Source organism: Lepisma saccharinum, chromosome 5 (genome assembly GCF_977018435.1).
Source record: "Lepisma saccharinum chromosome 5, izLepSacc3.1, whole genome shotgun sequence".
NCBI classification, from domain to species: Eukaryota; Metazoa; Arthropoda; class Insecta; order Zygentoma; family Lepismatidae; genus Lepisma; species Lepisma saccharinum.
Genome location: NC_139233.1, coordinates 65,439,167 through 65,452,901, shown reverse-complemented (window position 1 = coordinate 65,452,901; position 13,735 = coordinate 65,439,167). Strand labels below are relative to the sequence as shown.

General features: G+C 39.2%; 1 protein-coding gene across 2 annotated transcripts in view; it reads right to left on the bottom strand.

The window, feature by feature from the left end:
• Positions 1 to 13,735, bottom strand: part of Oseg5 (intraflagellar transport protein Oseg5) — a 58,829-nt gene that overhangs the window by 12,776 nt on the left and 32,318 nt on the right. For both annotated transcript variants that reach the window (XM_083122596.1, XM_083122597.1), the window contains exons 12-14: positions 13,241 to 13,388; positions 6,932 to 7,103; positions 4,027 to 4,149 (exon numbers count right to left, since the gene is read on the bottom strand). In XM_083122596.1, coding sequence (XP_082978722.1) covers positions 4,027 to 4,149; positions 6,932 to 7,103; positions 13,241 to 13,388 — 443 coding nt within the window. The remainder of the gene's footprint in view (positions 1 to 4,026; positions 4,150 to 6,931; positions 7,104 to 13,240; positions 13,389 to 13,735) is intronic.

The following is a 13,735-nucleotide window of genomic DNA, read 5'->3' as shown; positions in this document are numbered from 1 at the left end:
TGCGGTCTAACTCACGTGTTTTGTTTGTGTCTTATTGAAGAAGCTTGTTTTGTAAGCGTGGTGCTGATTAGTGTGCATTTTAAAATATCCAGGATAGAATTTATTCTGGTGATATTTGCTTGTGTCCTTTTGTGTTTAGTGTCATCTTAGCTGGAACATTCATGAAGGGGAATTGTGTATATTTGTGCATTTCTGCGTACTTTATTCACAGCCTGGCTTCGGCTTTCCCCAGCATGGCGTTCACCCGGTCTGCAGGCAGCAATGCCGCATTGTTTCTGCTAGAAAAGCCAGCAATCAGCAAGCGTGGGAAGCGGGCAGGTTGTAACAAATGTGGTATAATCAAGGGGTTCTGGGTTCGATCCCAAATGGAGACACACAGTAGCTTGGATCCCACATAAAAATGTAGGTCCAGTCCCAATGGACATTTCCACTTTGACATGTCATTTTACAGAGAATGACACAAACATGAGATGTGCAAAATATCTCGGCGATATTTGTTTCGGTTCTCGAGAAACACGCCTTCAAACACCGCTGAAATTCACCTCCTACGTCACGGATTTGAAAACGTCCTCTCCACAGACAGGAGGTCGTCTGACGTCATCACTTAGAAATGCGTGCAGGCGGGGCTTCTGCTCGTCCCGTCAACTTAGCATGAGCAGCGGAAGCGACAGCATATTCACTTGTTACTGTGTAAAACAAGTATCTTACAACTTCCAGTGCAAAAATTTGTGCTCCATTTCTTGGAGATGAATTATACCCTAGCAGTATAGTAGTATTTACTATAATTCAGCCACTCGGTAGAGGGTTTTCCCATTAGGGAGACAAAGCAAACCTTGTAACAATCAATGGCTGAACACGTGAACAGCCTTGTTCATTGCAAATACATAGGTTAGTTCTGACTGGCAAGAACTTAACGTTATAGGAATGCCTTTTCTGGAATTACAGTTATTTTCGTCATAATATTTTCTTCACAAATTTTAAGATAATACTTTTAGAACACATTGGTTTACACGCCAATTTCTGCAATATAAGAGGTGATACGGTATAAAAAGTTACGGTGAGTTTTTAAATTTCCTGCAGTAAATGACAGTTTTCTTTAGTTAATATATATATTGCAAATTTTTGTATTTAGCCTACTTTTACGTCGCTTTTCCGTTCACTTTGTTTAACCGCAACGATGAGAACGCATGGTTAATTTATTATGTATCATCTCTAACATCACATTTCATCCCACTTTTGGCTAATCACTACAATGAAGAACTACAAGCAGTATTCGAAGTCGGGGTGCAGGAGTACACCCCCCCCCCACACACACACACACACTACCACCAACTGCACAATCTAAGTATCACCCAACCTGCCATGATAAGAGACGAACTTTTTCTTCTGTCCCATCTCATTTCGAAAACATTCACTTGTCCCATCTCCTTTTATGAGACGAGACGGAAAATGTCTCGTCTCGTAAGCAACACTAACATTAACAATAGAAGCATCCTCCTAGCTGTCCCCAACGTCTCGAGCAAACATCCTCCCATGTAACAATTTCCAGTTCAATGAAATGTCACTCACAAGGAAACAGTCATGCCCAGTCGAGTGTCAAACATGGAACATGCGACTTCCTCAGATAAATCATGAATTTTGTGTATAATAATTACAACACCAGTCATTCCTGGTAATTCTGAATCTGCCGTTTGGTTTGCATATATCAGCAGGATAATATTTAGTTTTCGAGGGCTGTACCGTCGAAACGAGGAGTCAAAATAATAATAATAATAACAAAAAAATGTTAAGAAAGTTTTTTTTGTATTTATAATGATAAGCCTCTGCATACGTTGTTAATTCTATATTTTTCTAGACTTGAGACGAGAACGAGAATTGCCCTCCCAAACCAAGACGGATGTTTATAAATTGAGACGAGACTGTCAATGAGACATTTACAAATAAACACGAGACAGACATTTACAACTCTCAACGAGAACGAGACCAAGGCTGCCATGTCTCGTCTCGATAGGATCCTTAGTGGTGAAGTTGTGAACCAACCAATTAATGCGTTCGGGGTAACGAGATGAGGCACCTTTTTTCGCAGTACAAAATTCAAAATAATTATATTGTACCATTTCAGTATGAAATATTGTTATACACTTGGGCATATATATAGTTCACGGAGGGGGGGGGGGGGGCGAAGGAAGGATCAACTTTTGGTATGATTAGAGTTGCTTTATTTCGTAAGTGACACTGCTGGCCGGAAGCTTGTTGGGGAGTATGGGGGGAGGGGATGTTGGACCCGACAAAGTGGTGTGTTTGTAGGCACGAAGTATTGATAATTTTCTGTTCATCTTGTGTCATTACGTTTTTAAGAACCGAATTTCTTTAATATGATTCGAGGGGGAAACATAACTGATTTGATAGTCTCAATGCAGTTTCTTATCGCAGAAATTCCGAAACTATCAGGAAATTGCAGATATTGGTCTGCAGTCCCATCTGGTGTGTGGAATTACCGAAATTTCCTTCCCATCCGTATCCCGTCCTATATGTTTCTAATTTAAGAGAATGAAATAATTCCGAAGGAATTTTTTTATGAACAAGCGGATAGATGAAGGAAACTGGTAATTTTAGTGAACCAAAAGAAGAGGGGGGGTTGGACCCGTTGAATCCCCCTTAAATACGCCCATGGTTATACACATTATTTCCTTGTAATAATTATACATAAACTAATTATAGATATGTACTGTGCAACTAATGTAATCTTCTCAGTGTATTTTCTCTTATCTGCACAAAAATATTTGATCATAATTTGCGCAACAGAAATGGAACACAAACTGAAATTGCTTCATGGAAAAGAAAGTTAAATAGGCTTTATAAATAAAGTGAAGAATGTGAAAATTCCTATTTTGCACTACATAGGTTACGGTAAATATCGATAAATATAAGTTTAAAAAATATTTTTGAGTGTCTGGTCAGCAACCAATTTTATAAGCAATATTTTTCGCATGGCCTGAGAACACACATTCAGCTGAACCCTTTAATTTATCTTGCACGTGAGCAGCACGGATATTTCATAAAAGAATGATCATTACAAAGCATAGCTTCCCTTTCTCCTATCGCTCATTCTTCCATTATTTAAATCGGTACAGATTTGTAAAACTGCTGCACGTGTTAGCTCACCATGGGATACCCATCCGGAACTGGACGCTCGAAGCAGACGACAAACGAGCTCTCCCTAAGGAGTGACGTAGTAACATGGCGGCGGTGTGTTTTCAGCGCAACGCTAGCCTCGCAACTTTGAAAGTCTCGTTTCTGCCTTAAACTGGACGCAGAGAAAGGCGAGAACTTGCAGGGGTAATTTTTCCAGGGTGTAGTTTTTAAAATCGTTGTAAAAAAAATTGAGTGGAAATGTCCATTAGCCTGTCTGTGTACAAAGATGACTTAAAACAAACGTTTACTTTTTGACAATTTTGCATTTCTGTATAGTTTCCAGGGTTTTATTCTGAGAAAACATTGGTCAGTTCTCCAGAAAAGTATTCTCAGCAATATTTGCTGACATTTGCTGTGTATATTTGTTTATATATGAGTATTTACATGTGTATAGTTATAAATGCCTCAGTCTATATATAGATATGTACCTTGTTCTACTTCAGTGAAAATCATTTTTGGATTTATGTTCTCTAGAATACTTGTGCTGGTATTCTTTATGAAACGATTATTGTAGTTTTGCTCTCCTTTTTCTTCTATTGTTTTTGTATTGTTGGAATTATAATTTTTTAATTGTTTAAAATATATATATATGTGTGTGTAAGCCTATTGTAATTGGAGCGAAAGCTCTGTTATAGGTGAAATAAATAAATAAATAAATAAATGATGTCACATTATGATATCACTTAAAATGGATGCTTAAATGAGTGAAGTGAGAGGAAATGCATATAAATAAAATGATTGAACACTATTGCAACCATCCTGTGCACATGAATGTAAGGATTTGAATAATGTTTACTGCATGCTGTTTTATAAATAACTGATACTACTTGCCTTAATGTACTGTATGTAAGTAACTTTGTCCATATCATCAATAGCAGCATATGCTTCTTCAGCAGTGTTCAAATCTTTTGCATGAGTGCCCATTGCTGCTAGACAAGCCCACATCATGTCATCCTGAAAAAAGAACAAGTTACCTTACTTGACAACTGTTAACTCATGTTATTGCTAGTCAAACAGCACAATGCTCCTGATTAGGTAGGACTACTAACTACTGGCCACGGTGGCTCAGTCGGCAACGCATCTGACTACCATGCTAAAGGTCCCGGGTTCGATCCCCGGCCGGTTCAAATCCAAGAACTTTTCTAACGTTGGAAGTGGCTCCGGCACCCACCCAGCGTCAAATTACATGGGTACCTGGGGGAAACCCTGGGGGGTAAAGGCGGTCAGGGATGATGCTGATCACATCACCCCCACTCACGACCGGATCAAGAAAGTGTGGGGCGTTACCCCCACACCCCCTATATGCCTTCGGGGCATGGTGTTAAGCACAGGGGAACACTTTTTTTTTTTTTTTAAGTAACAAATAATAGCTCCTATCTTCAGCATTAGAGGTTCAAAATAAAAATAATTTTACATCAATTTATCAAAAACACTAAGTTGCTGACCAAGGCAGTTTATTACCAGGTATCCAAAAAAGTTTGTACCGCTGGCGAAAAGTGAAAGTCAAACGGCATGTGTCGACAACCCTGTCTGGATGACGTCAGAAGTTTACATTCCCGGCAACTGTCAGTCAGTGCAGAGTTGGGAGGCGTGTCGGTCGCATAGACAGCAGGTCTGTAGGAACTACAATCCTGAAGGGAACATGTCAGTGTCAAAGGACGTTTTACGGCCGTGTTTACGTGAGTTCAAATTGGGCAGCAATGCTGCAGCCGCTGCTCGAAAGATATGCTCCATGTTTGGAGAGGCATCAGTGAGTGAGCACACAGCGCGAAAGTGGTTCAGTCGATTTGCATCGGGCGATGAGAGCCTCCAGGACAAGCCTCGAGCTGGACGCCACGCCACTATCGACGAAGCCCTGCTGAAAGAGACCATCGAGCGTGATCCACAGCAAACGTTGAAAGAACTTGCACAAGGGTTTGGAGTGTCGGAGGAAACCATTCGATTGCATCTGCACAACCTTGGGAAGACTTGGAAGCTCACTAAGTGGGTTCCTCACATTTTGTCCGAAGAAAACAAACGCCAGCGGCTCACCATTTGCTCATCATTGCTGTCACGCCACAGGAAAGCCCCATTCCTGGACCAGATATTGACATGTGATGAGAAATGGGTGTTATACAGTAACCGCAAAAGAAAACATCATTGTTCGTCCCGTGGTTCTGTTGCATTGACCCCCAAAGAAAACATTTATCAATAGAAAGTACTGCTCTGTATTTGGTGGACCAGCGCTGGTGTTGTGCACTTTGAATTGCTAGAGCATGGTAAAACTATCACATCCGAGGTGTACTCGTCTCAGTTGAAAAGGGTTGCAGCTGCACTGCGTCCGAAGCAGCCAGCTCTAGTCAACAGGAAAGGAGTGATCCTTCTTCAAGACAACGCTCGACATCATACAGCGAAAGCAACCAAGGAGGTAATCAACACACTTGTTTGAGAAATTTTACCTCATCCTCCTTACTCCCCGGACATTGCCCCATCCGACTTTTACTTGTTTTTGGCCATGGATAACCATTTGCGTGAGAAACAGTTCCGAAACCGTGATGATGTCACGCAGATCATAGGGCAATTGTTTGCTTCTAGGGACTAGAACTTTTACAAACGTGGGATTTATAAGCTTGTATCTCGTTGGGAACATGTAATTCAAGCTGAAGGAGCTTATTTTGCTGAATAAAACACATTTGCCAGAAATTACAGAGTCTTTATTTCTCACTGCAAAATACGGCATAAACTTTTTTGGATACCTGGTAAGATAAAAAACACTTAAGAGGTAGCCTTTCAACTTAGTGTTTTTAATATGGAAACAAGGCTTAATTATATTACAATCAATTTATCATACATCCTCACCATCACGATTAACCTGAAGGTCAAAAAATTATATATAAACTAGATAATTTTCAGCCTCAGTGGCAGAGCATGTTGAGTGGTTGACTCACAGTCTCACCATCAAAAGTTCTATGTTGGAATTTTGGCCTGAGCATTGTTATTGCTTTATGGGTGTCCCTTCAGAAATTCCATCTTCTTAAAAGTTTATATAACCAATGTATATTCGAAATAATACATTAAATCTTGGGGAGATTTCAGACTGAAGTGACATGCGACAGAAAACAAGCGACATCAGGGGTTCATATTAACATGTCAAGCAACATGGGCCCCTTCAGTCAATAAGAAAGCATTCACTGCACATGAGTGAACAATAGACTGAGACGACTCGATGCATGCCATTGAGAAAACAGCTCAGTCCGAGCAACATGCAACTGACAAGAGTGTCGCTTCAGTTCAAAAGGTTGCATTTCTTTACTGAGGGTTTGTTTCAAAGCAACACATGTCGCTTGTCACTTCAGTCTGAAAGCTCCCATACTTTGAAAGTGGCTTTAATTCTATTGACAATGCTTACCCGGAACTTCCTATATATATATTTCTGTACTACATATATTGATAGTATTAGCTTGAAAAGGTCATAGAAGGTACTCTCAAAATATGATTTACTGAATTATATTAAATTTTATCTAATGACTGCACCATCTTCTTTGTCACGATTAGCCAAAAGGAGCAGAAAAGTGACACAAAATAAGACTAATACAAAACACAAATATGCATTCCTGTAAATTTGTCTGCCACAGTAAAGAATTAAAAATATCTCAAGGGATAGATGGAAAACGAAAGTTGTGTGTTTGATATGGTTTATGCTATAACATCCAAAGTCAGGAAATTTTTGGAGCATCGTGTAGTATCACCAACGTACCTTCACAAAGCGACATAACCTGATGGCATCATCCCAACGTGAAGCAGCAGCATAGCCATGAAGTACTGCTGGATATGGAGAAACTGCAGTGTTCACTAATGAACCATCCACCTTCCGAACACTCAAGTGGGAACCAACAAAATTCGTAATAATAGGATTCTTTCCAAATTCACTGAAAAAAAATGGCAGCAGTTATTATAAATGACTAAGAGAAAAAGTTAAATTGCTTTGAAGATGTGACTACAACAAACCTAAACATATTTAATAATTCATGCACTGTGCCATCATATTTATTATAACACTGTTAAGCCTTGCTTCCATGTTAATAAAACATTAAAATACTGACCAAGGCAGAATTTATTGTATAAAAAATATATACATTAAAAAGGTAACATTTCCACCCTCTAACAGGGTCTTCTTCAGAGGAATATTCACACTAGAATGATGAAAAATAACAAAACATCATCTTATATATACACACTCCCAGAGAGGGTCAATACACAAAACAACATGAAGGCACCAGTCCTTATCCTAGAACATTTCCTGTCAGGAATTCCTGAGTGTGGAATCTCCTGACAGGTGATTGGCAGGTACCCCATGAGAGTCTGTGCCTTATCAATTCCTCCACTAATGGACCTAGACAGATAAAAACATACAGAAAGGGAGGCTGCAGCATTTTAAGGGTAGCAAACAAGAAGAAGGAAGAAAACAGAGAGGAGAAAGAGGAGAGGATTATATATGAGGTTCAGTGCAAGGAATGTGATAGTGTGTACATAGGGGGAACAAAAAACAGACTGAAAGACAGGTTACGGCAACATAAGGATGATGTAAGATTAAAGAGGGAGAAAAATGCTATATTCAAGCACACAAAAGAAACAGGACACGACATAGAATGGGAAAAGGCTAGGAAGATAGGAAGGGAGAAGAGAGGAATAGTGAGAAAGTGGAAAGAGGCCAAGGAAATAGAGAAAAAAGGAGAAGAAATAATGAACTGGAATGGGGGGCTGAAAATCAACAAGGAATGGAGAGGAGTGTTAGAAAGAGTGGAAAGGATGAGAGAAAGGAAGGAGGAAAGAAGAAGGAAGAATAACAAAGAAAGAAGAGAGGAGGGAAGGAGTTCAGGAGATAAGGAATCTGTCTAGGTCCATTAGTGGAGAAATTGATAAGGCACAGACTCTCACCAGGTACCTGTCAATCACCTGTCAAGTAGTGTCAATTACCTGTCAGGAGATTCCACACTCAGGAATTCCTGACAGGAAATGTTCTAAGATAAGGACTGGTGTCTTCATGTTGTTTTGTGTATTGACCCTGTCTGGGAGTGTGTATATATATAAGATGATGTTTTGTTATTTTTCATCATTCCAGTGTGAATATTCCTCTGAAGAAGACCCTGTTAGAGGGTGGAAACGTTACCATTTTAGTGTATATTATTTTTTTATACAATAAATTGTGCCTTGGTCAGTATTTTAATATTTTATATTTATTACGGATGGATTGGTATGAATTTTTTGTTGATTCCGATAAATACTGTTATAAAATTTTCTGATATGAATTTCAAATGTTCCATGAACTTGAATGGCTCATTCACCTTCTTAATTGATGTACAAAAGCAAATCGAAAAGTATTTGCCCCTATTCTTTTTCAGCTGAAATATTAGTGTGACTGAGAAACCGATATATACATTCAATGCAATAGGTTATTCTTGGAAGGGCCCAGCATTAACTCTCGGCTGCTCCGCGGCACGGCACTGCTGTCAGTTTGCAAAGATGGCTGTAGTATTCAACACGTCCACATTGTATGAGCAGCGAAGAGCTATTCGTTTTCTATAGAGTAAGGGACAAGCACCCTGTAAACCGGTGGTTTCACGATCAACCGGGCAAATTCAACAACAGCGGTACCTCGAAACTAATGGTGCAATGGGACAAATGTCTGAACCACTGTGGTGACTATGTGGAAAAATAATGCAAGGTACATATTAGAACAATTCCTATATTTTGATTTCCCTGCATGTTAATTATTTCAGCTTAAAAAAAATTGGGGTAAAGACTTTTCGAATATAAGAAAGTGAATGCAGCCAGCAAATTTTGCCTGAGGAAAGGAAACTGCAATATCAGGAATTTACTTTACAAAATGTGGAACATGGGTTTACATTCACAAAAAAATAACAAAATGAGAAGATTTTGCATTAAGCTATAGGCTATTAATAGAAATATTAGATCTGTACTCCAATATGCCCATATCAATACTATAAAAGTAATGCTTCGCTCATTACACTATACTGTGAAGGAATATTGGGGGATGTGGAGGTCAGGTCACCACACATTCACGATCTTGGTCATTTGTGAACAGTGATGTGCACTGAGGAGTAGCTAGTCTAGCAGAGATAGATCAATCAATCTCACACCTCGAATTATATTCAAATCACAATATTTATTGTCTTGTTAAAGCCACCACAGCTCATATGCAACAACTTTTTTTCCACGCTCTTCTCGTCCATCGGTGTGATCCGCGGGCAAAGCTGGCTCGATACCCTAGCTCACTCTTCTTCCACCTGACCAGTTTCCAGGTAGAAACGGCCGCCCAAAAGAAAAGGAAGATTTCTACCTCTACCTCCCTTGCCCCCTCTCCCAGCTGCAATGGTTGAAAGCCCGTGCTTTCAGGTCCCCCAGTCTATCTCCTATAGGACAGATAAGGGATTGGTTTCTCATAGATTTTTTTGTAAATCCTCTAAAGAACTCAGGGTAAATTTTTCTGCAGTTCTCTGTATTTACACATTTTACACGTTGTACAATATGTATGTATAATATGGGATGTAGTTTTATTATTTATGAAATCGTATTTACACAACATTTTACACGTTGTACAATATGTATGTACAATATGGGATGTAGTTTTATTATTTATGAAATGGGAACGTGTTATGTGCAGACAATAATGTTATGCTTTCTTTCTTTTTTTTCAAGTATGGAATATATAATGATTAAATTACAAATATGTGCTCGGGCTCTCTCTCTATCTCGTTTTAGTAGTGTTTTATTTAAATATACTACTCTTGGTTTCTAACAGTCATAAATACGAGTGTATTTATTTGGGCAAGAGAATGCACGTTCATATTGTTGTTGGTTTGGTTTATTTTACTTCGCCTTTCTACCACATTTGGTTATAGCGAAAATGAGGATGAGTGATGATATGATGAAATTGATGAAGGGACCTCATATGAACAATCCAGGCCAGGATTCGAACCCGTGATGAGTGCCCATTCTTGTCCTATGTGTTGTACTCTGCAGTGAATAATGAAATAATTTGGAATGAAAAATGTATCTCAGAACTCAAAAAGCCAAATGAATATTATTGAAGAAACTACAAAAAAGTGTGTTTTGTTTCCTGTTTTGTTTCTGTGCATAAAGTGGACTTAAAACACCAAATCAACCAAGTGTGTGGGAGTGGTTATCACAGTGCGCTATGACACCTGGAGTTCCAGGTTCGAACCCCATCCTGGGCATGGGTGTTCTTTGTGTTTGTACCATCATTACTTTTATCGTATCATCTTTGCAATTAACCAAATGTGACAAAAAGCGACGCTAAGTAACAAAAATGAAATCAAATCATTGATTGATTGCTCAATTTGGTTTATTTTACTTCGTATTTCCGCCACTTTTGGCTAATCGCGAAGATGATACGATAAAATTGATGAAGGGACACACACAAAGAATACCCATGGCCAAGCTGAGATTCTAACCCAGGATCTCTGGCTTAGTAGTCAAATCAAATAGTTTTTTTATTTTCGAATGTGGGTGGGGTTTACGTGTACTTTTTTTTTAGTACTCATTCATCATTTTGTAATCTTTTCCTGTTATTGACATTATTTTTTTTAGGAATACTGGGCCCTAAAGGGGGGAGGGGTCTGACCCACACCAACCCCACCCTCCCTTGAGCATTCCACTGACTGCTACCCCAAGTGTCGACGTCACCGCATGTCACTGTTTGTGAAGCTGATATGATCATCACCACACTACACCTGCCTTTACCCTCCAGGGCTGGCTCCGGGTACTCATTTATCTGGGGCTGAGGAAACACTGCAGGCACAAGATTATAAAAAATCTCAACCTCCAAATCACCCACCCTGGAAATGAACCAGTGTCTCCCATGTAGAAGTAAGATACCTTATTCACTTGACCACTGAGGCTCCATTAATTCTGTTAAGAATACCGCTTAATCTGTCCCATCCCTAGCTTTTTTTTAACACCCTTGCATGTTAGTACAAAACTGTAGTGCACCTGTGAACAATGTTAGATTCTTTTCAACAATACAAGGGTTATTTCAAAAGTTTTTCACACTGTAGACAGTCCACAGGATGAAACAAATTGCTTCAATTGTCACATCAGTGGGGAAAAAACCTCTACTTTGAAATGGAAGAAAATCAGACAACTGAGATCTCTGCCAGTGCTTTCATTTTGGAGGGTGGGCCTACCCAATGGCATAGTGGTAACATTGTTGCCTTGTAATCAAGGGGTTCTGAGTTCAATACCTGGTTTGGACCCCACTTCAAACTGTAGGTCAAGTCTCAATTAGCCTATCTGTGCATAAAGCAGACGTAAAACTGCAATTCATTTTGCACAGAAATGCAAAGCTGCATGTAGCCTTTGAGTACGGGACATTGTGGAAAAGTATGTCCTGACATACATCCACCAGGTTTCAAAACTGAAATTTGAAGGATTCACTCCATGGGAATCAACTGATTGCCATACAGTAATCAGATGAATGGACAATGAATGTCCCCTCATGAAAATTTAAGACTTGCCCAAAAATTGGGCAAATATGATAAAGAAAAACATAAACTACTTTTAAGAGTGTGGCCGCGGTGGCTCAGTCGGTAACGCGTCTGACTACCATGCTAAAGGTCCCGGGTTCGATCCCCGGCCGGTTCAAATCCGGGAACTTTTCTAACGGTGGAAGCGGCCCCGGCGCCCACCCAGCGTCGAATAACATGGGTACCTGGGGGAAACCCTGGGGGTAAAGGCGGTCAGGGGCGTGATGCTGATCACATCACCCCCACTCACGACCGGATCAAGAAAGTGTGGGGCGTTACCCCCACACCCCCTATACGCCTTCATGGCGTGGTGCTAAGCACAGGGGAACACTTTACCTTTTTTTTACTTTTAAGGCCTGTAAATCTATTTTGTAAAATAAATTAGTTTCTTTTAAAAAAACCTAACCAAAGCTTTATAAATGACCTTGTATTGATGCCAATGTTTCTTTTTTACCAGCTGCAATATTTTTCTCACCCTAAGACTTACAATTTACATTTTACAGAAAATATGATTCAGAAATATTTGTCATCTAAAATTACCATGCCACACTTGACATCATTCACACATGTCAATGAAGCTTTTAATATCACTACAAAATTATAACTGAAAAAAGTATATAGCAAAATACCAGCTTTACTGAGAAACAAAAAATAAACATTCTCGGTACATTCACACAATTTACAATGATACTTTTTCATGAAATTAGGCACACACAGGAGATGTACTATGTAGAATTTTCAGCAAAAAATGCAGGCTTGTCCAGGACTTAAACCCGGGTCTCTAGCATACTGTGCCATTGCTCTACCACTGAGCAACTGAGCCGACCTGGCTTTGCCCGATTTCTCGCTGCTGCTGTTTTACCTGTGTGGACATCTTATTTTACATCTCCTGTGTATGCTTAATTTAAAGAATTAACTTCTCTATGCTGGGAGGAATCAGGCAATGTCGACGTCTACAATGTTTCAAAGGTAACAGATCCAGTTGTGGTAGCACTAGCAGAGACGATTCCACACAGGTAAAACAGTGGCAGTGAAAAATCATGCAAAGCCAGGTTGGCTTGGTAGCTCAGTGGTAGAGCAATGGCACAGTATTCCAGAGACCCAGGTTCGAGTCCTGGTTGAGCCTGCATTTTACGCTGAAAATTCTACATAATACTTTTTCACATCTTTCACCACTGAGTGTAGTGGTTTCAGACAGGTTCCTGAAATACAGAATTTATTCAAACAAAATACTGTGGGTTTTATACATTAAACCTTTCTGGTCCCAATAAAGTAAACTGTTATAAAATGATCCCAGAATGTACACTTTCTCAAATTTTAAGTTCTTACTCACAATATTCTAGAGAACATATAATCAAGGTTCCATAGCAATCTGGTTCTAAATTAAGCTACAGGAAGGCTAAATTTAAATCATAACTATGAAGGCCCTTGTCTTTTATTTATTTATCTTGGACCAACAGCACCAACATTTGTATCCCAAGTGATGTCACAAAGCCTACCTTGCATCCTTCTCCAATGTTGTGCGCTTCAACAACAACTTGTCAACATACAGAGCAGTAGGATAATACCATACTGTTAAAATTGAATCTTGAAGTGCTGCCAAGATATTTGTATCACTACACCAGCACAGCGATTGAATCATGACACCTTTAGAAGAAAAAGCAAAAAATACAAAGGCAGTGAATTTGGTGAAAGTAAAAGGCAAAGAAATATATTTAATATAGTAAATAAAAGGGCATAGGCTGCACAAGAACATACTCAAGGTTCCCATTCATTTTGGTAAAGTAAATTCTCCGACTTTTTACATAAATATACAGGGTGGTTCAAAAAAATTTCAAGACTATTTTCAAAAATACAAGATTATGCAAAATAGCAACTAACCTCAAAATAAGCATTTAGGGACCCTACAAAAATGCATTGTCAGGCTAGAAACAACATGAAACAAATTTAGAACATCAAAGCCTATGTTTTAACAGACAGAAAAAATAATAAAA